This window comes from Rana temporaria, chromosome 4 (genome assembly GCF_905171775.1).
Source record: "Rana temporaria chromosome 4, aRanTem1.1, whole genome shotgun sequence".
NCBI classification, from domain to species: domain Eukaryota; kingdom Metazoa; phylum Chordata; class Amphibia; order Anura; family Ranidae; genus Rana; species Rana temporaria.
This window is the reverse complement of record NC_053492.1, coordinates 39,606,051-39,633,520: the sequence shown is the minus strand read 5'-3', so window position 1 is coordinate 39,633,520 and position 27,470 is coordinate 39,606,051. Positions and strand designations below refer to the sequence as shown.

General features: G+C 43.5%; 1 protein-coding gene across 1 annotated transcript in view; it reads left to right on the top strand.

The window, feature by feature from the left end:
- The window catches only part of LOC120936144 (cytochrome P450 2K6-like), a 55,757-nt gene that overhangs the window by 7,987 nt on the left and 20,300 nt on the right, over nt 1-27,470 (top strand). Inside the window, exons 2-6 of the mRNA XM_040348283.1 lie at nt 487-670; nt 3,008-3,170; nt 6,218-6,367; nt 20,522-20,682; nt 24,462-24,641. Coding sequence (XP_040204217.1) covers nt 506-670; nt 3,008-3,170; nt 6,218-6,367; nt 20,522-20,682; nt 24,462-24,641 — 819 coding nt within the window. The 5' untranslated portion in view covers nt 487-505. The remainder of the gene's footprint in view (nt 1-486; nt 671-3,007; nt 3,171-6,217; nt 6,368-20,521; nt 20,683-24,461; nt 24,642-27,470) is intronic.

Below are 27,470 nucleotides of genomic sequence, written 5' to 3'. Positions count from 1 at the left end.
GATGCTATGTATTTTTCATCCCCCTTTTGTAAGCTACAGTTACTTTAGTTTCTGGGGCTTTTTTCACCCCCCCCCCTCTTGTGGTCCAAGTCTACAGCTCAATATATACTTTGTATGGTTATTACTTGTAGTAGTTTCCTTGACCAGCTTTGAAATGTTGGCCATAGAGACAAGACGCTCGCCTCTGTAACGGTCTTTGAATATCAACAGATTTGACTTTTTGCTTTTATTATGCTGAGTGTTGTTTCTACGAATGTTACTGATGCTTGTTTTCATTGCATCCTTGTGTATTCCTAAGCCCTTGAGCCCATGTATTTACACCTCGTTTCTAATAAAAATATTTGTGGTTCCAACTTTTCTCCGCTCTATCTTAACCCAAAAAAATATTCTTGGTTAGAGTGGGCCTAAACAACTAAACAGTTTTTGTTTATTACAATATGTTTTTCTTAATGTTAAATATTTATATTGATTGCCTATTCTCTCTAGATTTGAAGACACATTTGACATGGATCCTGTGACAATTCTTCTGTCCATCATATTCATCTTGTTTTTGCTCAAAACTTATAACGATCACAAACACAAAAACTACCCTCCAGGGCCGAAGCCTCTGCCGTTAATTGGAAGCTTGCATTTGATTGATCGAAAAAAACCTCACTATGCCCTTATGAAGGTAATAAACTTATTCTGCAGTTTTTTTGTAAAAATATTGGATTTTTTTAAAAAGACCAGTAAACTTAAATTATAAATGTGGTTATGTAAAATGAGGTGTTAATATCTATAAATGGAAAAAATATGGTGTGTGGTTAAAGCAAGGGACTATCCAAGAGCTTGTTGTCAAACCTAGATGGATTCTAAACAAGATCAGTGGTGTTGAAGTTGAAGGGATTACTATGGCAATTGTACAGTAAATGGCACAACAGAGCAGCTGCAAAAGTTCCAGTATACGGACTATGGTATACAAAAATGCTTAGTATACACTCCAGGTAGACATTGTCTAGTGGGCAGCTAAACACTGAACTGGCAAAATTTGTCCAAACTTATCTAAGTCCAGGTGGTTTGATTGCACCAGGTTTTCCAACTTGAAGGCCCTTGGGTCTCAGCCTTGTATTTTGGGTCCAAAGTCCATATAAAATGCACATTTTTCCAAAAATGGGGTGTGGAAGCAGAGGGTTGGGGATCAACGTTGTTCACTTTTAGGCAGGAAGCACACAGAAACCGTGTGCCTCAAGCTTTATTTCTGCATGCACAAAAATGGTCATATGCTTTCTGAAAGTTGCATAGAGAGTACACATTTCAAATTACACTGCAAAACCCACTGACCCCCCTGCATATGTACAGAGAAATTCAGCTGAGTACAATACATGCAATCTATTACTTAGGAGGTTTTTATGAATGGACAGAACAAATTGATTGCCCATGTGAATCCTGGCACTGAGGACAATCAGCATCAGTTTCTGTTGCCTTGTCTTCTCTTTGTTGCCCTCACTATCTTCTATTCTGTAAAGTAGAAGAAGCTAGGAGTAGGTATCGGCCACGTATCATTTGCATGGGGCATGAGTTGACATGAGTATATGGGAGCCATGCAAATTACTCCAATATGGTTTAGTGGCCAACTGTGTATACAAAGTCTGTGGTGTAGAGCAGTAGTTCTCAACCCTGTACTCAAGTACCCCCAACAGACCATGTTTGTAGGTTTTCCTTTATCTTGCACAGGTGCTTTAAATTAGAGTCAATGGCTTGGTATTTTGGACAGCTATTTTATCTAAGAGAAATTCCTCAAAACATGGCCTGTTGGGGGTACTTTAGGACAGTGTTGAGAACCACTGATGTAAAGTACAGCTAGGACAAACATTATCAACACTTCCACCCATTTACTGTTTTAATCTTTTTGACCGTCATTGTGGCAAGCTATGTAGACACTAAACTCCAAGGATTATGGAAAGGAGGTAAAAACAAAAGCATTCCACTAAAATGTAAAGTATGTGACTTTGCTAGAAAAAAAATATTACATTGCATCAATCCTTTCAAATCATGTCTAGATCTAGAGGGGTGCTGGGGTGGACTTCCTCCCTCCTGCCACCACTCTTGATGCTCTAGGGATGCTGATATTGAGGGGGTGGTGGTTCTGGAACACTGGTGTTGGGGGGGGGGGGCTCTGGGGACCATGATGTAGAGGGGAGGAATCTGATGTAAGGGGGGGATTCCGTTTGAGGAGGAACTCAGATAGGGATTCTTGACGTAAGGGGGGACTCTAATTTGAACAGGTGGGCCCGCCCTGATGCTGCACTCTATATGTTGTTTTTCGTGTTACTCCTGACCCCTGCACTCTATACATTATGTTGTACATTACATAGTCCTGACCAAAGTGGTCATTGTCTCAACAGTTGCTGGTTTTAATTAAGTTCTTCTTTAATTTGTTATTCTTTTTGATGTAATTCTTTTTTTTTTAATTATCCTTTGTTCTGAGGTTTATGTGTATCTGTGAAACTGTCACTTGTGACATACCAAGTTGGAGTATTTTGAGGGTGCAAGGATTGTAGTATATGTGCGCAGTGTAAAAAGTGACTAGGAACATATTCTGTTTATTCATCCCTGTTTAAGCCCCTTCATCTGTCTTCAATCTGTCTTGTGTATCACTTACTACTGACCCCTGTTCTTCACTCTGCTGACCTACACTGTCCTACAAACTGCTGACCCTATCCTCTACCCTGTTTACCCCATGTATGCTTCCCTGCTGACCTCCTGATTTTTAATTTTTTTTACTGCACCCAAATGTTAGGCTAGATCAGCCCCTGTTTTAAATCATTCCTTTAAAACTGAACATATTAGATCACAATTAGGGTAACCTAAGAGCTGTTGGTCATGAAGGCACAAACACACATCCCAAAGAAGATCTGACTTCTGCCTCCATTTAAATCCCCCTATGGGTACCTAACAACATATATGTATTATAGTTTCCATAATTGTTTCTCTTTATCTAATTTGTTTTGTTGCATTGTTTTCGTAGCTAGCTGAGAAGTACGGTTCCGTGTATAGCATCCAGTTGGCCATGGAGAAAATGGTTATCTTATGTGGTTATGACACTGTTAAAGATGCACTTATCAACCATGCGGATGAATTTTATGACAGACCAGATAACCCATTGGTTGCTAGAATAGCACATGGAAATGGTAAATCACAGAATGCTCTATATAAAAATCTCTACAGTTTTAAAATGGTTACATTATGTTACATAGGTAAAGCTCAGCTCAAAGCAAAACTTTCCATTTCCTTTTTGAGAAACATTGGGATAAGTTTGAGCCTCTGTTGGGTTATTATTGCTTTATGCCACTCGCTCTGCTTGGAAAATATTCCTTAACAGGCCTGTGCACAGTCCCACACATGCTTCAGAATCCATTAGGTCTGATTAACTCTTCAAGGCCAATTGGATTTGGACTGAAGCTTTATGAAGTTTTAAGACTGGCTAGGCTGGCACTTGTGATGCAGCAGAAAAAGCGATAATAGTCTTTTGGTGGGCCAAAATTTGAAAACATTGGGTTGCTTTTCAACATGTTTAAAAATTTCTGAAAGAGTAAACTTTGGGTTTGATTTACTAAAGTCCAATAGACTATTTTGCAGAGCATGTTGTACTTTGAAAGGGAATTTTCTCTATAACTCAGTGAATGATGTAAAGCTCTGCTGACTTCCATCATTCAGGCATGTGCAAGTAAAAATGCATTTTTTTTTTACATTTTCCTTGCACGTGACTGGGTATTTGTATTTTGCAAAGTGAAATTTCTCCACATTCACTGGGGATCCCTTGCAAGGTTTAACTTCCCTGGCAGAGTCAACAGTCCATTTGCCTTTAGTAAATCAACCCCATAGTTTTTGTCTCCGTGTGGAACAAAGCATTATATCTAAGGGAGAGATGAAGGTTGAAGATCTTACTATTGTTTAGGGTATCAAAGCAGAACTAAAGTCCCTATTTACAAAACTGCATGCAGGCAGAGGGCCAGATTCTTGTACAGCCGCGTAAAATTGTGCGGGCGTAACGTATCTGATTTACGTTACGCCTCCGCAACTTACACGGGCAAGTGCTGTATTCTCAAAGCACTTGCTCCGTAAGTTGCGACGGCGTATCGTAAATCGGCCGGCGTAAGCCCGCCTAATTAAAATTTGGATCAGGGGGGCGTATTTTATGTAAAACTACTGTGACCCGACGTGATTGACGTTTTTGCGGAACGGCGCATGCGCCATCCGTGGAATTTCCCAGTGTGCATTGCTCCAAAGTACGCCGCAAGGACGTCATTGGTTTAGACGTGAACGTAAATGACGTCCAGCCCCATTCACGGATGACTTACGCAAACGACGTAACTTTTTCAAATTTTGACGCGGGAACGACGGCCATACTTAACATTGGTAGGCCGCACTTATGCCTCATATAGCAGGGGCAACTATACGCCGGGAAAAGCCTAACGTAAACGTCGTAACTTTACTGCGTCGGCAGCGCGTACGTTCGGTAATTCGCGTATCTAGCTAATTTGCATACTCGACGCGGAATTCGACGGAAGCGCCACCTAGCGGTCAGAAAAAAATTGCAGTTACGATCCGACGGTGTAAGAGACTTACGCCTGTGGGATCTAATGGATATCTATGCGTAACTGATTCTATGAATCAGGCGCATAGATATGACGGGTCGGATTAGGACGTACGACGGCGTACATGGTGCTGCGCCGTCGTAAGTCCTTTCTGAATCTGGGCCAGAGTCTTTACTGCAGAAGAGACATCTCTTAGGCAATAAAAAAAACTACCTGCTCTGACTTCTTTGGAATGTACACTGAGCTGCAGATTCCGGCACAGTTCTTGTGTACCTGGCTCATCCCAGTACAGATTCAATGAAGATGGTGTTGTAATATGTTGGCCGATTTATGTGGGATGTTATATATTATAACATCCCACATAAATCGGCCAACATATTACAACGCAGGAAATTTGAAAGTACACCGGCGTATAAGTAGATACGCCGGCGTACTTGCTCTGTGAATCTGGCCCACAGTGTCCTTGCAACTTCTGGTGCAATAAACTGAAATCTCTCAGGCCCCGTACACACGACCAGTTTCCTCAGCAGAATTCAGCTTCCGACCGAGTTTCTGGCTGAATTCTGCCGAGAAACCCGGCCGTGTGTACACTTTCGGCCGAGGAAGCCGACGAGGAGCTCGGCGAGGAAATAGAGAACATGTTCTCTATTTCCTCGTTGTTCTATGGGAGCTCTCGCCCCGCCGAGCTCCTCGGCGGCTTCAGTGCTGAACTGGCCGAGGAACTCGATGTGTTTGGCACGTCGAGTTCCTCGGCCGCGTGTACGAGGCCTAACAATGTTGTTAGCCTTCCGGATACTTTTTCAGGCTACAACTCTTTTCCTCCTTAGGCCCTGTACACACGAGAGGATCTATCCGCTGGAATTCATCCGCGGATCACTTTCAGCGGATAGATCCGCTGGTGTGTACAACCCAGCGGATATTTATCCGCGGATATTTTTCGGGCCGATGGTTTTCCAGCGGATCAAAATTTCTTAGCATGCTAAGAAATCGATCCGCTGGAATCCAGTCCAGCGGATTGATCCGATGGTCTGTACAGACTCACCGGATCAATCCGTCCGATTCCATCCCTCGCATGCGTCGTAATGATTCAAAGCATTCGTGGAAGTCCTTATATTACAGCGTTGCGCACGTCACCGCGTCATCATCGCGGCGACGGCGCGACACGTCACCGCGGAGGGAATTCCGCGCGGATTTTGATCTCATGGTTAGTACAACCATCAGATCAAAATCCGCCAGAGGACCGTTTCCGCGGATAAATCCTCTCGTGTGTACTAGGCCCTAGAGACAGTACAGTGAATGAGAGTTGTCACCCCAGGACAGAAAGTATTTTACTGGTAAAATCACCAATTGAACATAAAGGAAAAAAAATAAAACAAATGTCACTATCACATCTACGGACTGGTAACAGGCAATATATGGCATTTGTGTACTTGTGTTTAGCTATGCTTTAATATATGAAATGGAGGAGCCTACAGTCTTTTGAGCTATAAGGGATACAAAAGGTGGAACATGTACAGTCATAACGCTAACAGTTTATTAGATATATGAAGTTAAAATAAAGGATACTTTGTGACTTATAAAGGAATTCATAAAGAGTTGATTTGCCTAAATTAATATTCAAAAATGTAAATAATTTTCAGGTATAATTTTGGCCAATGGAGAGAATTGGAAGGTAATGAGAAGGTTTACAATTTCAACATTACGAGATTTTGGAATGGGGAAGAGATCTATAGAAAACAAAATTCAAGAGGAAGCACAATGTTTAATGCAAGAAATCAGAACCTACAAAGGTGAGTTCATACCAGTGTACCAGTTTTAATGTAATCTCAATGAAGTCCCACTACTGATCTGTCATGGTTTGCTCATGTCTATTCCCAAGTTGGGAGATTTGCATTCACTTCCATGTGTGCCAAGTTTTTTAAAGTTACATTAAAATCTCTCCAATCAAACATTATTAATCCAAGTTGAACTGTGTAAATAAAAAATAAAAAAAAACTCTATTAAAACCTGGCCCATGTTTAGCTGCTGCTCTATTCTGTAAAACTGTTACCACCCCCACAGTACCAAACATTTGGTGGCAGAAATTGTAGGTTCAGCTGTAGTATACTGATTGTACCAAGTAGGGATGCACCGATACTTTTTTGCAGGTACTTGCCGATACCAATTACTGAAACCTATCGTCTAATAAAAAGGTGGTTTAGGAGGTGGCAGGGGTTGTTGTTCGGGAGTTGGGTGATGGCAAGGTGGGAGGGGAGGGGTAAGTGAGGGCAAGGTAGTTGGGGGAGGGGTGAAATAGGGATTATGGGGTGGGAGAGTTGGGATGGAAAAGGCTGTGATCACAGGGGGAAGAGGATGGGGATAGGAGGGTTATTGCGAGACATGGTAGAGGAAAGGAGAAGGTAACAGGCAGAAGTGACTGCAGGCATTGTACAGGAGACAGCAGGCATGGTACAGGAGGCAGTCAGGGACTGCAGGCATGGTACAGGAGGCAGTCAGGGAGGTGTACAGCGAGGAGACAAGGCTTGTGGGATGTTGGGATGGGCGGGCCTGCACCTAGCGATGCCACTGGGAGGAGGAGTCAGGGATAACACTTTCCGGAGGGGAGGAGGAGGTGGTCCGCTCCCAAGCAACATCACTTCAGGTATCGGTTACAGGTACCGATACTCGCGAAATAGGCTAGTGTTGGCGCCAATATCGATACCAGTATCGGTGCATCCCTAGTACCAAGTTGATTATTTTACACCTTCACCATTCAGGAAAAAGTGAATAGCTTATTTAACTGCTTTCCGACCAGCGCACGACTAATTACGTCGACAGCATGGCCCGGACAGGCAGAAGAACGTATATATACGTCCCCTTTAAGAAGCCAGCATTGTGGGCGTGCGCCGGGAGCTCCGTGACCCGATGTCTGCATACCCGCGAAAGTGTCACGGTGAGGAAGAAGGGGGGAATGCTTATGTAAACAAGCATTTCCCCAGTCTTCCTAGTGACAGGACTCTGATCGCAGCTTCCTGTAATCGGAAGCTGTGATCACTGTCGTGTCCCACATAGCCCATTCCCCCTACAGTTAGAACACATCCCTAGGCACACTTAATCCCCTTAGTGGCACCTAGTGGTTAACCCCTTCACTGCCAGTGTCATTTTACAGTAATCAATGCATTTTTTATAGCACTGATCACTGTAAAAATTACAATGGTCCCAAAAATGTGTCAAAAGTGTCCGATGTGTCTGCCATAAAGTCGCAGTTACAATAAATATCGCAGATCGAAGGTGAACCTCCACCCTAGTCTAAAGTCTTTTGTAGACTAACAGGTTTTCTTCTGAGTTGAATATTGCAAGTGAAAAAAAAAATACTTTTTAGGCACCAATTACATAAAGTAAACATTTTTCTTATAAATTTAATACAAAAATATAATTAAAAAAAAAAGAAACAATAAATGAAAAACTGCAGTATGAGTACAGTGACAATTAAAGCCATCCAAGATTGGTCATTGATGTCAAGACACATCGCAATGGTTTCCGTTTCCGGGGGGAGTGGCCTGAGCATGGAGGAGTGAGGAAGCGAGTGAGGAGCTCCTAGCGGGATCACCGCATGCACCCGACAGAGGATCGACATTGGACATTGGAAATAAGCAGAGCGTGACGAGCGGCAGTATATGCTGTTTCGTCGCGCTGCGGTTGCTGACGAACGAAGCACACAGCCAGCTGAGCTGAGCGGCAGGGAGCGGAGCAAAACAGAGAGCTCACTGCAGAGTGCCTGTCCCAGTACTTACCCTGGTGAGTGTGCCCTGTAGCTGCGTACGGGGGGCCGGTGCTGAAGAGCAGAGCTTCCACACCAGAGAGCGGGTCAGTACTGGCACATGTCGCGCCGTTGAAGAAGACCCGGAAGGAGTTCCCGTGTATCAAGCACCCAAGCACACTCCTACATTACCCGCTATCTCAGGGCTCAGACGGACGCGGCGCTGCAGTCGGTGGAGGACACCAGGGATAGCAGCAGCACGAAAGACCCCTTAGAGATGGCAGCTGCGGGAAATGCTGTGAAGGGTAGACGGGACTCCCTACTAGAGGTAATATCTGCAGCACCAGTGGTGACATCTATGCTGAATAAAGGTATGCCTAGGGGGGGAGACCCCTCCACTGAAGTTGTGGCAAACAGGATGGGGGAGGGAATGTCATGTCTGGAGAATAGTAACAAGGTCCCACAGATCCAGGAGACCCAGGAGAATAAGGGACAAGAGACTATATCAGATATGGAGCAGCTCAGAGCACTTATTCAGGCGCTCCCCACAAAGGAGGACATACAGACTCTGACTAAAACTATTATGAATACACTAAGAGAGGAAATAGAAGAAGTGCGAGCTGGGGTGGAAAGGGGTGAACATAAAATAATAAACTTAGAGGTGCAAAACAGCAAACTGGAGCACAGACTGTTGAATATGGAAGGAGAGCTCATGAGACAGCACCAACAGATGGCTGCGTTACAGCTACACAGTGAGGAGGCTGAGGATAGAAGCAGACGAAATAATATCCGTATTAAGGGGGTCCCTGAAAACTTGGAAGGCCCCGCCCTGAGAGAGGCGGCCGTGACCATATTTAATTTAATCTTGAATAGACCTGCTAATACGTCAATCGAACTGGATCGGGTCCATAAAGTCCCTACTTTTCGCCATCCTGCCCAAGGGGGCCCTAGAGATGTGGTCTGTAGAGTACACTTCTTTAGGGTAAAGGAAGACATTATGCGGGCTGCCTGGAAGGAGGGAGTGATAAAATGGGAGGGTGGGGACATACAGGTCTATCCAGATCTTTGCAGGCTCACAAAATGGAGAAGACGCTTGTTAAAACCTCTTCTGGAGTATATTCGCCTTAAAGAAGCCACGTATCGTTGGGGATATCCTCTGGCAGTGATCATAAAAAAAGAAGGGCAGAACTTTAACTTAAGGTCCCCTGCCCAACTAATAGAATTATTTCAGTTTCTGGGGGCCGAGCCTATAGAAGTGCCGAACTGGTTAGACTCACCCGTAATAATGGACAGATATTAGTCCAATGTGATAAAGGGGTATGGGGACTATCATCATGTAGGAAATACAGGCGCAGAGCCCCCATAGAGAAAGAAGAGGAAAACGGACAGTTTTTTTTTTTTTTTTGGACAAATCTTTGATATCTCATCCCTATATGTTTTTCGCATATGTTTTTGGGGAGAGGGCCCGGACCAGAGTTCCTCTTGTCTCGGGTTTTTTTTTTTTTTCTCTTTTGCTGTGCTTGTTTTGTCCTTTTGGAGGAGGGGTGGAGTGGTGGGTTAAATATTTAAAGATACACTTAAAGATATATAAAATAAGGGGGCTGTGTTAGAGGTGTATAGGTAAAGAATATATATAAGCTATACAAAGGAAGGCACAACGAATGGTGCATATTTTTTTTTTTTCCTTGGTATGAGCTATCTGACATATGGAGGTTATACATATCATGTACCATATACATAAAGGAATGACAGAGGTGAAGAATCAAACGGCTGCATGAGAGAGATAGGACTGCTCCACCCCCCCCCTTTTTTTTTTTTTTGTGGGGGGGAGTTAAGTAAATGGGAAGGGAGGGGGTAGAGGGAAGGAGAAAGGAAGGGAAAGGGAGAATAAAGTTGCAGATACATCTCCCCCTTAGGAAGAATAGGCAGAAGAATAAAACGCCCTCTCTGAGGCCCAATAGAAGGGAGGGGGGAGGGAAGGGGAGGGGCACGAGGTGGGGTGTCTCCCTTTTTTTTTTTTTTTAGTGGGGTGGGTTTTTTGGGGGGGATGTGTGCAGTATCTTTTTATAGGGGGGGTGGAACCCTGATATTTCAGGGAGGTTAAAAGGGGGGGTATAAGTGCCGTAAAGGAGGGGGGGTAAATAGTAAAGATGGGGTCACAAATAATGGGTTCACATAGTAAAGTCACCACAGACATTAAAAACTGATTGCAAATGCGGTCACAATGATAAGTGGGGTATACTCCCACATTTTCTTTTCTGTTTTTTTTCTCTTTTTTTTTTTTTTTTGTGTCCTTTTCTTTTTTTTTTAAAGGGGCATGAGAATAGTATCACAACATACACGAATACACGAATACACGAATATGGAAGAGTGGTCACGGGGGAAATAGAAGTACTAGGCGGGGAATAGGGGGGGAGGGTAAGGGCCAAGGAGGGCAAGGGTAGGGTGGGAAATAAAAATTTAAAAGATTAGATATCAGGCTCTGGTAAACAAGACTCCCCTTTTTTTTTTTTTTTATTAGCATACCCCCGATATGCACCTGTCTATGAGGATCAAGAAAGAAATAGGGCTTGTATATCGAATAATTGAATTGTATATCGAATAATTGTATATTGTATATTGATGATAAGGGGATGCGTATAGAAGTTTGTATGCATAAGATGGAGGATGCAAATATGCTAAAGAAATAAGTCTGATTTTTTTTTTTTTTTTTGCTTCAATGATATGTAGAAGTGCATTGTGTTGCTTTTGGGGTCTGTCTACGGTGGGGTGGGGTGAGGTACAAATTTTGAGGGGAGGAGAGGAGGAGGGGAGGAGAGATAGTATTTTTTTTTCTTGGTCTGGCTTGTGCTAGGTCATATATTTTTTTTCTCTGTGGATCTCCTTCTTTCCCTCCCTTCTCTCATCCTCTTCTTTTTTCTTCTTTTTTTTTTTGTCCAAGAGATTGGGAGCTACCTCCCAGTGGAGTTATCTCCATGGGAGGACGCTTGGAATAAGGGGGTGATTCTAAAGTAGAGGTGAAGGGATATAGGATAAAGTTAATATTAGGGTAATGCGAAACGACTAACGGGGTGCATGTGGTTAAACGCAGGGGAGCTTTGGATCCGCTACCCTCGCTCCATTCTGCACATACATTCTCCCCACTAAAAACGCTTCTCCTCCAATTGGAGGTAAACCGGAAGCGTTAAATAAAGGGATAGGGACTTTTTCTCTGGTCCTTTTTTTTTTTTTTCTTTTTTTTTTTTTTTGAGCGTGGTTTTGTTTTTGCCCCTTCCGCGCCCGCGGTGGTTGGCCCCCAGTACCAGGGGGGACACGAGTGGGGGGCGGGAGGGTAATTACTCGGGCACTTGGACGAGTGACTAGTTCTCGAGGTACGGGGTAAAGGGAGGGGGGTCCTTTTTTTTTTTTTTTTTTTTTTTTTTTTTAGTGGCCTGTCTCTCTCCCCTTTTTCTCCCCCTCGCACCGTAGTCTCTGTTTTGTATTACTGGTTCCCTTTGTGAGGTATACCAGATTAGAAAGGCGATAAAATGGATATAATAAATTTCACATCGTACAACGTCAAGGGCCTGAATAGCCCAGAAAAACGTACTAAATTAATGGCAGAACTCAGTAGAATTAAAGCTCAAGTAATCTTTTTACAAGAGACACATTTCAGAAGAGATAAAATTCCAAGACTGGGCAATCAAAGATATCCGACAGTGTACCATGGTGCCTCCCAAACATCCAAAGCGAACGGGGTGGCAATTATGCTTTCAAAACAAATGATTTGGAAAGAATCAAATGTAATTACGGACGACGTAGGAAGGATGTTAATAGTGAAAGGAGAATTAGGGAATCAAAAAGTTACTCTGGCGAATCTGTATTTACCCAATGAGGATCCTATATCTACACTGGAAAAATATTTGGAAGTGGTACAACAAAACAAGGAAGGGTTTCTAATTTTGGGGGGCGATTTAAATATAGCCTTAGACCCAGCAATAGACGTGTCAAGGGGAGTTTCTCATATATCTAATACAAAATTACATAAAGCAAGGCGTCTACTGAAAGATACACAGTTAATAGATAGCTGAAGGATAATGCATGCGTACAACAAGGATTATAGTTTTTTTTCCGCAAAACATAAGACATACACAAGGATAGACTATATTTTTTTAGACCAGAACATTCTCTCAAAGCTACGAGATGCAAAAATAGGATCTTTCACAATATCTGATCACGCGCCAACTAATTGCAGCATAGAATGGGGTGAGAGAGGCCCACGAGAATGGAACTGGAGAGTTAATGAGACACTCCTAAAAGATCCGGAATATGAGAAACAGATAGCCCGGGAACTGGATAATTTCTTCTCTACTAACGATCTGGATGAAACGCTGCCTATGAGTATATGGGAAACACACAAATGCTATTTGAGAGGAGTGCTTATATCATTGGGGGCACACAGAAAACGTACTCAGAGTGCTAAACTCGATAGTTTGCTGGGGGAAATCCAATCGCTGGAAACGGCACATAAGAAACTACAGTCGCACCAGATAGGAGAGAAATTGGCGGGGCTGCGGGAAAAATTAAATCTTATGTTAACGGATAAAGCAAAAGCTACATTGAATAGGTGTAAAAGAACTTATTATGAATATGGGAATAAACCCAGCAGACTATTGGCAAATGCACTCAGAGACACGAGAGCCCGTAATCAGATCGAGAAAATTAAAACACAGGGAAACGGGATGGTGAGCTCTACACAACAAATAGCGGAAGCATTTAGAGATTATTACTCAAACCTATATAATCTAGAAAAGCAGTGTTTAAGACCAAACCTCGTGGAAAGAGAAGAAATTATCAAGGAATACTTAGTGTCCTCAGAAATGCCAAGGATACCCAAAGAAAGCGCAGAGAAGATAGACGGCCCGATTACTGTAGAAGAATTTTTGGGAGCACTGGGCGCCCTAAAAGCGGGAAAGGCGCCAGGTCCCGACGGATATACACTGCGATACTATAACATTTTCGCGGAAAAAACTGGCGCCCAGGTATGTAGCGGCATTTAACTCGATCCGCGTTGGACAGAGGATGCCGGCGGAAACCTTGTTGGCTGAGATTGTAGTGATCCCTAAGGAAGGGAAAGACCCTGCCCAGTGCTCCAGCTATCGGCCAATATCTTTGCTGGATGTTGATTTAAAGATTCTAGCGAAGATTTTGGCCGATAGACTACTAACATATATCCCGTTATTGATACATCCTGACCAAGTGGGGTTTACCCCGGGCAGAGAGGGTAGAGAGAACACTCAAAGGATAATAAGTACAATATACCTTGCCCAACAACGCCATAAGCCTGTAGTTCTGATATCCGCGGATGCAGAAAAAGCGTTCGATAGGGTGGAATGGGGGTATCTAAAAGCTATGTTATCACATATTGGTTTGGGGAAGGGTGTACAGAACTGGGTCACAAGCTTATACTCCTGCCCATCGGCAAGAGTTAGGGTAAATGGGAAAAAATCAGACCCCTTCCCTATTCATAATGGTACCCGGCAGGGATGCCCGCTATCCCCAATTATATTTGTCCTCTCGCTGGAGCCTTTCTTAAAGCGGTAGTTCCGCGGGAAAACGTTTTTTTTTTTAAGACGTTTTTGTAAAGCTGATGGTACAACGAAAATTGTACTCACCAGTCTCCTAGTCGCAGCCACCACCAGGACGATTTCCCCCAAAAGAAGATTTTATAAAATCTGATGATGGACATTGCCATCTTAACTGCTGGCACCGTGAATCCCTCCTGTATTTTCTTCCGGGATGCGGTGTCTCCTGAGAATACCAGGAGACGCGCCGTGTTTGAAATCTCGCGATATCTCGCGGGTCACGTGACTAGTCACAGCGGGGAGTGTCCTTTTCAGGACGCTGCCGGCTGTTGTCCTAGCAACTATGCAGTGTGACGGCGAGCCGCGCCGTCAACACTGCATAGTTGCTAGGACAACGGCCGGCAGCGTCCTGAAAAGGACACTCCCCGCTGTGACTAGCCAGACTAGTCACGTGACCCGCGGGATTTCAAACACAGCGCGTCTCCTGGGATTCTCAGGACTCGCTCCCAGGAGACATAGCGCTGATCGGGGATTTTTTGAAAACACGCCCACTCCCGCGGGGAAATGTGAGTGACAGCTCACAAAAGGCCCTCAATCCAAGGTAAGGAGGCCTATTAAAAAAAAAAAAAAAACGGATAGATACAGTACAATGGCTGCTGGTTTTAACAAGAAAAACTTGACAATTAGGGTGAACCACCGCTTTAAGAATTATAAGAGCAAACAATGATATACGGGGTATCCGGGTAGGGGAGGTGGATTTTAAGGTGGCAGCATATGCCGATGATCTACTGTTCACATTAACATCCCCGATAACATCGCTTCCATGTCTATTAGCAGAAATAAAAAGATACGGAAAAATTTCCAATTTCAAAGTAAATTATAATAAATCAGAAGCAATGGGAGTTGAGACAAAAATACCAAGGAAACTGGGCAGGCTTTATGAACTAAATTTTCTACCCTTAATAAAACAAATAAAACTAGACCTACTAAGGTGGGACAAAGAAATCTTTTCATGGTTTGGCCGAATAAATATAGTTAAAATGAATACGATGCCTAGACTACTCTACTTATTTCAGACTCTCCCCATAACACTTCCGAGGGGATTTTTGAAAGACTTGAGTTCTAAATTTACAAAGTTCATATGGGCAGGAAAACCGGCCAGAGTCCGGAGGAACATATTGATCTTACCCAAAGAAAAAGGAGGAGTGGGCCTCCCAGACCCTATGGGGTATTACGAGGCTTCTCATCTAGCACGAGTTGTGGATTGGTGTACACATCAGGCAAACAAACCCTGGGTAAACCTGGAACAAGAAGTAAGCATTATCACCATAGAAGGAATGGCGTGGCTGGATGTGAATAAGATATCCCAGTGTGCAAAGAAACATCCCATGATAAAGGCCACACTTAGGCCTCGTACACACGACCAGTTTCCTCGGCAGAATTTAGCTTCCGACCGAGTTTCTGGCTGAATTCTGCCGAGGAAACTGGTCGTGTGTACACTTTCGGCCGAGGAAGCCGACGAGGAGCTCGGCGAGGAAATAGAGAACATGTTCTCTATTTCCTCGTTGTTCTATGGGAGCTCTCGTCCCGCCGAGCTCCTCGGCGGCTTCAGTGCTGAACTGGCCGAGGAACTCGATGTGTTTGGCACGTCGAGTTCCTCGGCCGTGTGTACGAGGCTTCAGAGTTATCAGAAGGATAGGTATGAAATCGAATCTGGTGAAGTGTATTGGCCCTATGACACCTATTCTGGGAAACCCGAGCTTTGAGCCAGGTATAAGAGACCGACAGTTCAACAACTTAAGACGGAAGGGAGCCAGTAGGCTGATACACTTCAGGAGAGAAAACCTCCTACGTTGTCCTATATGTATAACATATTGACTGAAGTTAACGCCCCACAAGAGCTCGTCTTTATGCAGGCATGGGAAAAGGATCTGGGTATCAAGTTCACTGAGACACAGAAAAACAAGATTTTTGCATTTACACACAAGGCCTCAATCGCATCTAGGTACCAGGAGGGGGGATACAAAGTGCTGACAAGGTGGTATAGGACACCATCAATACTAAATCGGCTCTTCCCTAATACGTCCAAAGTCTGCTGGAGATGTCAGAAGGAAGAGGGCACTATGGTGCACATATTTTGGGACTGTCGGGTGATAAGAGAATTTTGGGAGATGGTTTCGGAGACGGTCCTGGAAATTACCGGGATTGACCTGGGACACAGACCCGCTGCGTTCTTGTTACTCGACATTCCCATATCAATGGAAAACTATAAACAATCCCTAATACGTCATCTGATAACAGCTGCTAAGGCGTGTATACCAATCTTATGGAAGAACACCTCATCCCCAACCAAATTGCAATGGCTAAGTAGAATAAACGAGATACAGATGATGGAGAACCTCACAATGGGAATACAGGAACGAGAGGAGACCTACTGGAGGATATGGACTCCATACATGGAATACAGGGAGCGGGGCACGTAGGGGGGGAAGAGGGGAGAGACTACGGCCGAATTTTTTTATTTTTTTTTATTTTATTTTTTTTTATTTTTATTTTTTGTTGTGGGAAGGGGGGGGGGTCAGGGAGGGTGATTAATATTCTCGGAGGCACAGGACACCTCTCCGAGGATGGTATAAGAAGACCGTGGCTATACGCAGGAGAGAAGACCCGTGCTGTAAAAGGGGGACCAGAAGGGGTACAGGAGGACACAATATAAAGTATAAGAGATGTTAAGATAAGGATTGTAATGTATGTTATAAAGATGAAGCTGTACCTAGTCTGACTTGTATGTAGAAAAAAGAGAAAAGAGATATAAAATAAAGAATTATAAAAAAAAAAAGACACATCGCAATCAGCATGTATGACTGGATTATGAAGTAAGACTTTTTAGCTCTACATGTTTCGCGAAAACCACCTCTTCAGGAGCTAGCGTAAATTCTTATCCAAGAGAATTATATGTTTGAAGACTGAACTTATTTTAATAGTAGTATGTGTTGGGAGCCTTCAGCTATAGCCTTGAAGTGTACCTTAGTGGTAACACGTTACTAGCTGGCAGATAATCCAGGATATTATGAATACTAGCGGCAATGGTTATGCCGAGCATACGTTAATCAGTAGAAAGAAGCATCTGTGATTGGCCCCGGCGGCGAATGTGGAGGTGGGGTTGGTCTGTGTGGTCTGTGAGTGACCAAGCTACACGTGTGAGTCCGGCTTCTCTGCCTGGCGTGCTGTGTCTCCTGAGGTCTTTCTCTGATCCCTCTGTCACACTGTCAGCCCCTCTCCCATTCTATCAGTCAGCCCACCTCTGTCTGCCCCTCTCCCACTCTGTCAGTCAGCCCCCCTCTCTATCAGCCCACCCCTCTGTCTTTCAGCCCACCTCTCCCTCTGTCTGTCAGTGCCCCCCTCTTTATCAGCCCCCCTTTCTATAAGCCCACCCCTCTCTGTCAGTGCCCCCCCTTATTATCAAAGAAATGTAGCAGAATACATTTTGATACAAATTTTTGAAAGATTTTTTTTGCAAAGTTTTATAAAAAATAAAATGCCTTTTAAAAAAAAAATGTTGGGGTGTTTCCTTTTGTATACAGCAACAAAAAAAAACAGCGGTGATTAAAAACCACCAAAAGAAAGTCTGCCTCAAAACAATGATACAAAAAACATTTGGGTACACTGTTGCATGACTGAGCAGGGCCGATCCTAGGCAGCATGCACAGGGTGCTTTGCACCCAGGCGCCTGCAGAGGTGGGGGCGCCGAAGTGCCAGAGTTCTCCCCTCCCTCCTTCTCTCCTTGTTTGTGTCCGTCCAGAACTAGTGTTCTGAGCATAGGTGTGTGTCCGTCCAGAACTGATGTGTGAGCATAGGGCAGCCTGTCCAGCCTGGCAGTGCTCGGGGGAGGGGCCGCTCTTCTTCCTGACACAAGGGTTCTAGTTTTCAGTTTCTGCTGAGCGCTCATGTGCAGGAATGAATTCCTCACACTGGGAGTCTTGGATCCTGCACTGTCTCCACCAACTACAGTTGGAATTCCTCCCACTCCCATCCCTATCTCGGGCTGCACAGAGAGAGAACCGAGGTGAGTCACAGTGTTCAGTGTGCTGGGGGATGGCATCCCCAGCATTCCTTTACACATGCTCTGGGCTGTCCCTGCTCTAGATGTTTTATGGCATGATAGATTGCGTAGGCTACACAGCCCCTGCCCATCTCCTGTACTATGTCTGCAGTCTCTGCCCATCTCCTGTACTATGTCCGCAGTCTCTGCCCATCTCTTGTACTATGTCTGCGGTCTCTGACCATCTCCTGTACTATGTCTGCGGTCTCTGACCATCTATTGTACTATGTCTGCAGTCTCTGACCATCTCTTGTACTATGTCTGCAGTCTCTGACCGTCTACTGTATTAAGTCTGTAGTATATCTGGGGGCTCTGTCTAACAAGCTCTCTAACAGAATCCCTCTCTGTGTCCTTCAAAGAGGTCCCCTCCAGGTCCCAATAAAGTTCTCTGCTTCTCTTCCTGTATTTTGTTTATTGTTAACCACTTCCCGACCGCCGCATGTAAATGTACGTCCACAGTATGGCACGTACAGGCACATGGGCGTTCATGTACGTCCTTGCCTTCTAGCGGATGGGGGGTTCGATCGGGACCCCCCCCCCCCTGCTACATGCGGCGGTCGGGTTCGCTCGGGGAGTGATCCGGGACGACGGCGCGGCTATTCGTTTATAGCCGCTCCGTCGCGATCGCTCCCCGGAGCTGAAGAACGGGGAGAGCCGTATGTAAACACGGCTTCCCCGTGCTTCACTGTGGCGGCGCATCGATCGTGTCATCCCCTTTATAGGAGAGGCACAATCGATGACGTAAGTCCTACAGCCACACCCCCCTACAGTTGTAAACACACACTAGGTGCACCCTAACTCCTACAGCGCCCCCTGTGGTTAACTCCCAAACTGCGTGGGAGCTGCGGTGGCTCAACGCGATTGGCACTGCGCTGACAAGCCATTCACCTCTGCAGCTAGAGGTTCGGATCCCGGTCTCGGCTTCATGTGAATTGAGTTTGGTGGTCTCAGCCCGGCTCCCGGTGGGTGTGCTATGCAAGGTAAGCCTGTGCTTAGTACGCCCACCCCCCTCCCACAAAAACCACCACACCTACACACGCACTCTAAATTGGGTTAACACACGCACATTGACCACGCGGTCTCTAAAGAGAGGCGAAGGACTAATGGGGCTGGTTGAGCGGGCTAATCCTCTCACTCCCTTATAGGGAGTCCCTCTGCCCCGTTGGGCTTCAAAGCGGAGCAGGTAGGGCGGGCTGTGTGGGAGGACCCCCTCACACACCCGCCATTGCCACCCGGGGCATGGAGAAAGGTGGCAGATTGCCTCTGGGGGAGGCCTGCCTACTCCCAACTCCTGCAGTCCGGCTCCTCTCTCGAGTACACGCACAAAATACACAAAAAAAATAAAAAAAAACAAAAAAACTCCCAAACTGCAACTGTCATTTTCACAATAAAGAATGCAATTTAAATGCATTTTTTGCTGTGAAAATGACAATGGTCCCAAAAATGTGTCAAAATTGTCCGAAGTGTCCGCCATAATGTCGCAGTCACGAAAAAAATCGCTGATCGCCGCCATTAGTAGTAAAAAAAAAAAAATTAATAAAAATGCAATAAAACTATCCCCTATGTTGTAAACGCTATAAATGTTGCGCAAACCAATCGATAAACGCTTATTGCGATTTTTTTTACTAAAAATAGGTCGAAGAATACGTATCGGCCTAAACTGAGGGAAAAAAATGTTTTTATATATGTTTTTGGGCGATATTTATTATAACAAAAAGTAAAAAATATAGTTTTTTTTTCAAAATTGTCGCTTTATTTTTGTTTATAGCGCAAAAAATAAAAACCGCCGAGGTGATCAAATACCACCAAAAGAAAGCTCTATTTGTGGGGAAAAAAAGGACGCCAATTTTGTTTGGGGGCCACGTCGCATGACCGCGCAATTGTCTGTTAAAGCGACGCAGTCCCGAACTGTAAAAACACCTTGGCATCTTTAGGCAGCATTTTGGTCCGGGGCTTAAGTGGTTAAGAGATCATGTAAGGATCCCAGGTTAATGAAGATTTCGTGTGGGAGCATATCTGTGGTTGAGTCATTGCCATTGAAACATTTGTAAAGGGGAGGAGTTAATAAAAATGACCACGCCCATGTGGGGGCGCCAGAAAAATATCTGCACCCAGGCTGCCTGTGACCCTAGGATTGGCCCTGTGACTCAGCAATTGTCAATCAAAGTGTAACAAATGCTGAAAACTGAAAAATTGCCTGGGCAGGAACATGGTGAAACAGTCCGGTCCTGAAGTGGTTAATTCAGTTTTTTTGTAAAAATACAAATAACATCACTCTACAAATCACCAGTAAACTAACCGTTTGTTTGTTTTACTTGTTTGCTACAGACCTGTATATTGTTGTATGTAAATTATATAAACCAAGAGAAAGGAATGTTTGGAAGAAGCATATGATGCATATACCAACAGAAGATGGTTTTGTCAGACATTTCATCCTAAAAGTCTGAAGGCCAATCAGCCAGGTTGGGTCCCACTAATCCAAGATAATATTGCATGGATTTGACATAAATCTAATTATTTCAAATATTCTCTCTTTTAGGGGAACCCTTTGAAAATGTGGCTATCATCAATGCTGCGGTAGCCAATATAATTGTGTCTATATTACTGGGTGACAGATTTGAATATGATGATCCAATCATACTGAACCTCATGAGAAAAATTAATGAAAATATCAAGAGCTTTGGAAGTATTATGATTATAGTAAGTGTAACCATCAGTTGAAAGGCTGGATTTTATCTCTTCATTTCAAATGTTCTATTGACTTTACAAAACGTCAGGCCTTGTTTGAAAACAATTTGAAAGATTATTTTACCTATAATATTAGGGGGGAGCCTGAAGTGTAGATACCTCAGTGGCGTCTTATTGGATTATCAATTCTATCACATTGTTGTGTTTTATACAAATTTTTTACAATTATTATAATCATTGTGTGCTTATTTTTATGTATTACCTATGTCAATTTATTAGACTATAAAGTTTTATGCCTTTTCCCATTGAGCGCTGCTTTTTTGTTATTGTGTTTCCCTTTCTATTCTTCCAGTGGTTGGGGGCTACACTGGTTATCGGCTACTTGGTTGGACTTTGTCGTGCTTAGTGTGTTTGTAGCGCCCACAGGAATTTTTTTTCTTTTTATCCCGTTACATCTGGCATAACTAATACAGCATTTCATAACAATAACATCTTACCAACAGTCAGACATGGTGGTAGTAAAATCAAATGATGTAAAATCAACTGTTTCCACCTGAATTCCGGGTTGGCCAGTGAATGGGGGAAGTACGGGTGCTGCAGAAGTGGTGGGCTCCCAATTCGGATTGGAAAATGCAGCATGAAGGGCACTATGGGCTCAACTGGCCTTGCTTTGTCTTCTTGGTGGCTGTGGGACTCTACTCGTGCTAGCCACCTGACCAGCTTGAACTGCACTTATGGGACTCGCCACGTCACCAAGTGATACTGCAGTGCTGGATGTACGACCAGGATGTACTAGGCCGCTGGTGCTTGCCAGTTCACCAGAAGGATGAGCGGCACTAGTACTGGCTCTCTGCTCTATACGAAAGCCCTGCGATTCTTGCACCTCAACAACAGAAGAAGAACGGGGTCGGGTACGCCTGACCTTGGCAGGGACCACAACTCTGTCGTCAGAGCTATCTGTCAGGGTGCTGCTGCTATCTACAGGATCGTATTCTGAGCTTGAATCTGACAGATGTGTGACTTCCTCATCACTATCTGTCATGCTCAGAAACGTGTAGGCCTCTTCACTAGTGTACCTTCGATTTGACATTTTGGCCTCTAAATTTACTGATACACTAGTGAGACTCACAGGAAAAAAACTGATTTAAACGCTACCAAAAAAACTGTTCGCAGGGATCAGGCCTGACTCTGCAAACGCTGCAGTTATGTGTTTAGTGTTTTGTAAGTGACATTGATTGATACTGCACTAGGCTGGGCTGGGCGGAGGGGGCTAAATGAAGGTGCTAGCAGGTATCTGGGCTGATCCTGCAAACACTGCATTTTTGGGAACCCTAAACTGCTGGGGACGCTAGTATAGATCTGATCAGATTAGATATTGATCCCTTCAGACACTATGGGCCAGATTCAGAAACGAGATACGACGGCGTATCTCCAGATATGCCGTCGTATCTCTAAGTGCGGTCCGTCGTATCTATTCGCTTGATTCAGAGAATCAGTTACGCATTGATTTCCCTAAGATCCGACTGGTGTAAGTGTCTTACACCGTCGTATCTTAGGCTGCATATTCACGCTGGCCGCTAGGTGGCGCTTCTGTATAGTTCCGCGAGGAATATGCTAATTAGGTATTAACGCCGATTCAGAAGCGAACGACCGCCCGGCGCTTTTTTTTTACGTCGTTTGCGTTCGGCTTTTTCCGGCGTGAAGTTACCCCTGCTATATGAGGGGTATGTGCGGTGTATCCTATGTTAAGTATGGCCATCATTCCCGCATTGAATTTTGAAAATTTTACGTTGTTTGCGTAAGTTGTTCGCGAATAGGGCTGGACGTCATTTACGTTCACGTCGAATCCAATATGTCCTTGCGGCGTACTTTGGCGCAATGCACACTGGGATTTTTTACGGATGGCGCATGCGCCGTTCAAAAAAAACATGAAAAACGTGGGGTCAAGTCAAATTTAAATACAACACGCCCCCAACATCCCTATTTGAATTACGTGGCCGTACGCCGCAACACATACGTTACGCCGCCGTAAATAAGGGCGCACGTTTTTTCTGAATACAGAACTTGCGCCCAAAGTTACAGCGGCGTAACCTTTTGGAGATACATTACACCAGAAGAAAGATACGCTCAGGTATCTGAATCCGGCCCTATACTACTAAGGGAGGTGTGTGGTGCATGTGTGGGTGTTAGCGCTACTGGCACTAATCTGACACTGCCTGGGGTGAGACAGATCCTGACTGATAATAAAACCTAACTGATATCATCCGCCGGGTGATCAGGGGGTTAAACCTTTATTAGGTAATATACGGCATGTACCCTGACACAAAAAAAAAACAACCTAACTAGCATCACCCGTGACACTAATACAGTGATTATTGGTGACAGGTGGTGATCAAGGGGTTAAACCTTTATTGGGGAGTACCTTAAAGCTACCTGGGCCTACCACTAACTGCCCTAATGCTGATTAGTGTCACTAATGACACCAGTCCAGTGATCAGTGAAAAATCAGACAACTGCACTGGGTGACAGAGACAGGGAGTGAAGGGGTTAACTGGGGGGGGTGATCAGGGGTTAAATGTGTACCTACATGTACTGGTGTTAGTGTAGTGTTGGTGCAACTCACGGTAAGATGTCATCTCTAGAGTTGAGCGGACACCTGGATGTTCGGGTTCGACGGGTTCGGCCGAACTTCGGAAAAAAGTCCGGGTTCGGGACCCGAACTTGACCCGAACCACATAAAAATAAACTTAGAACTTTCCCTGCGCAAAGTGTCATTTCTGAAAGGAAAAAAAGTCATTTAAAACCGGCTTTTGCGGCTATAATGAATTGTCGGCTTCGGCAATTCAGAGAGGATTCATTCATAAAAAATAAAAAAAATAGCGTGGGGGTTCCCCCAAATTCAATTACCAGGCCCTTCAGATCTGGAATGGATATTAAGGGGAACCCCACTGTCAATTAAAAAAAAAATTACTCGGGGGTTCCCCCCAAATATCCATTCCAGACCCTTCAGGTCTGGTGTGGATTTTAAGGGGAACTCCACCCCAAATTAAAAAAAAAAGGCGTGGAGTTCCCCCCAAAATCCACACCAGACCCCTTATCCGAGCACGTTAACCTGGCCGGCCGTGGAAAAGAGGGGGGGACAGAGTGTGCCCCCCCCTCTCCTGAACCGTACCAGGCTCACATCGGACTTTTGCTGTCGGAAAATCAGATCATGTGTACGGGGCATTCGTTGATTTTGGACACAAGGGAAGATCCTGAATGTTGGGACCTTAGACCAGAATGTGCAGGCAAAGTAGGAAGCTTCCCACCATCTCTTCTCTCTAAATTCAGGTTTTTATATTGGCTAAAATGTGGGGTTGGTGGGAAGGATGATTGTCACAGCAGCTTGGTGGTTAGAGAGTCTGTGGAATAAAACAGATTGTTTTAAAACTGGGGCCCATTTGGTTCATGGGTTCTTCCCGGAGATATGTACCTGAGGGAAAGTAAGAGTACATAGGTTTGGTAACACCCTTAGGCAGGTATGGTAAGGATAAAGATGATCCTAGTTCAATTCTTGGACGCTCAAAGATTCTTTTTGGTAACATTTGGCAAATTGTTTATTTTATATTGTTTATGTTTTTTTTTATCAAGTTGTATTTGTATTGGCCCTTTGTAAACCCATGTAATGCAGTCAATGTTATTCACTGGGTGGAAATTAAGGATCTGCATTAAGAAATTTTTTAGTCAATTACAGTTACGGTATATAAATTGCATTTCGAAAAATAAATTCATTGTTTGTTTTTTTCCTTAAGCTTTACAACATGTTTCCAAGACTGGTAGGGATGCTTCCTGGCAGCCATCAGAAAGTTTTTCAAAATGTTGAAGACACGTATGCTTATATAAGGGAGGTATTTACAAAACAGAAGAAAACACTGGACGTAAATGACCAAAGGAACCTTATTGATGCGTTTCTGGCAAGACAAGAGCAAGAGGTACAAGTTATGTTTTTTTCAATTACTGTTAATTGCCATTAACAAAAATAGATAAATAATCTAATACTTGGATATGTTTATCCCTTTCATGAAAGAGGGTCATGGATAGGTAAATGTCCAGGCCAAATTTAGCAGGGTCCCTATGCATCGGTTAACTTGAATAAAACAGTATGACTATATTTTGTCTAATTAACCATTGTTTGGCTGTATTCTAATGATAAATATGGCTTTAGTATGCCAGACTGTTTTAATAAACAACCTACTACATTTTTTTTATTATAAAATGGCAATTGGACTCAAGCAAACAAATACAATTTGACTTTAGCAACTTGTTATAATTATTTTTCCTGATATAATTGACCTTTTTCACTGAAAGAACTGCAGCCATCTATCAAAGCACCTCTCTCTTTAAAGTATAATAGTGATCAAATGACTGAGAACCATGGTGATTGGCTCCCAATTGCAGAATCTGACCACACACCACTGGAACAGTGGTGTGTTGTCACATTTGTTTTGTGATCCTCAACTATACAAGATCTGGACTCATATTTTTGTTTTAATAACATTTATTGCAGCAAATTAATTTTGGATATTGTTTACTGTTAGCTTTAAGGCTAAGTTCACCTTTTTCGGGCAGAATTTAACTTTTTATATTCAATAGAAGCCTTTTGTAATGCCATTTCTGGCCAGCCAAACCAATGTGCCTATTAGACACTTGCATTCATTTTCGTCCAAATGCATTTTTGTCTGGATTTTCGAGTTCGTTTTAACAAAACGATAACGTATGTCCGAAATCTGAAAGATCCGACATATAAAATGCTTTATTTTTGTTTCGTTGCGACAATGACCGTGACAATAGCCATCTATGTCTATCGAATCTGTGGTTGTATGTGCCTAATCTAACTCTCAGGCCCCGTACACACGTCCGAGGAACTCGACGGGTTCCTTGTGAAGCCGCCGAGGATCTCGGCAAGCCGAAATTTCCCATTGAACAACGAGGAAATAGAGAACATGTTCTCTATTTCCTCGCCGAGGTCCTCGTCGGCTTCCTTGGCCGAAAGTGTACACACGGCCGGGTTTCTCGGCAGAATTCAGCTCTTGACCGAGTTTCTGGCTGAATTCTGCCGAGAAACTCGGTCGTGTGTACGGGGCCTCAGTCTGAAATTATTCGACATAGAGAGAAAAGATTTGACATTATAGAGACATGAAGATTTGACATGGAGAGAAAAGAGTCAACATGGAGAGAAAAGATTCGACGAAGCAGCTAAAAACATACGATCGCCACTAGAGGACATTTATGGTCAAATGCTCAGCCCATAAACTATAGAAGAATTCTAATGTTGATTGACTAGTAATAATAATTAAAATAATATAATTATTACTAGTCATACAACATTAGAATTCTACTATAGCTTGTGGGCGGAGCATTTGACCGGAAATGTACGATTGTGGCGTCGTACAGTTTAGCTGATTCGTCAATTCTTAGAACATTCGACCGACACCATAAGCAAGGGATATGCAATTAGCGGACCTCCAGCTGTTGCAGTCCCATGAGGCATAGCAAGACTCTGACAGCCACAAGCATGAAACCCCAAGGCAGAGGCATGATGGGAGGTCCGCTAATTGCAAATCCCTGCCATAAGCCTTCAATTGACAGATTCAACCTTAATTCATTTGGATTTTCGAACTAATGCATTTTTTTAACTAAACAAAATAAATAAAAACGGGAGTAACTAAATAAATGTATTTTTTGGACAAAAACGAAATTCTGAAACAAAATATTTCAGTGTGCACAAGTCTAGTGCCTATCTCACTTACCTCATCTATAGCAGCTTTGAAATTTGAGTGTTTGAAAAATAAATTTTCCTTCCATCAATTCCTGTAGATCATGCTACATCCAGGAAACTTTTAATCCCGCCAGCCAAACCAATGTGCCTATTAGACACTTGCATTCATTTTCGTCCAAATGCATTTTTGTCTGGATTTTCGCGTTCGTTTTAACAAAAGGATAACGTATGTCCGAAATCTGAAAGATCCGACATAAAAAATGCTTTATTTTTGTTTCGTTGCGACAACAGTTCGATATAGATAGAAGATTCGACATGACGGTGACAATAGTCATCTATGTCTATCGAATCTATGGTTGAATGTGCCTAATCTAACTCTTAGTCTGAGATTATTTGACATAGAGAGAAAAGATTTAACATTATAGAGACATGAAGATTTGACATGGAGAGAAAAGATTCAACATTATAGAGACATGAAGATTCGACGAAGCAGCTAAAAACATACGATCGCCACTAGCGGACATTTATGGTCAAATGCTCCGCCCATAGGCTATAGAAGAATTCTAATGTTGGTTGACTAGTAATAATAATTAAAAATATATAATTATTACTAGTCATGCAACATTAGAATTCTTCTATAGCCTATGGGCGGAGCATTCAACCAGAAATGTACGATTGCAGCGTCATACAGTTTAGCTGCTTCGTCGAATCTTCTTATAACATTCGTCATAATTAAGGTCGAATCGGTCAATTGAAGGCTTATGGTGTCTGTCGAATGTTCTAAGAAGATTTGACGAAGCAGCTAAACTGTACGATGCTGCAATAATAAATTTCTAGTCGAATGGTCCGCCCACAAGTTATAGTAGAATTCTAATGTTGTTTGACTAGTAATAATAATTAATAAATATAATTATTACTAGTCATACAACATTAGAATTCTACTATAGCTTGTGGGCGGAGCATTCGACCGGAAATGTACGATTGTGGCGTTGTACAGTTTAGCTGATTTGTCAAATCTTCTTAGAACATTCGACCGACACCA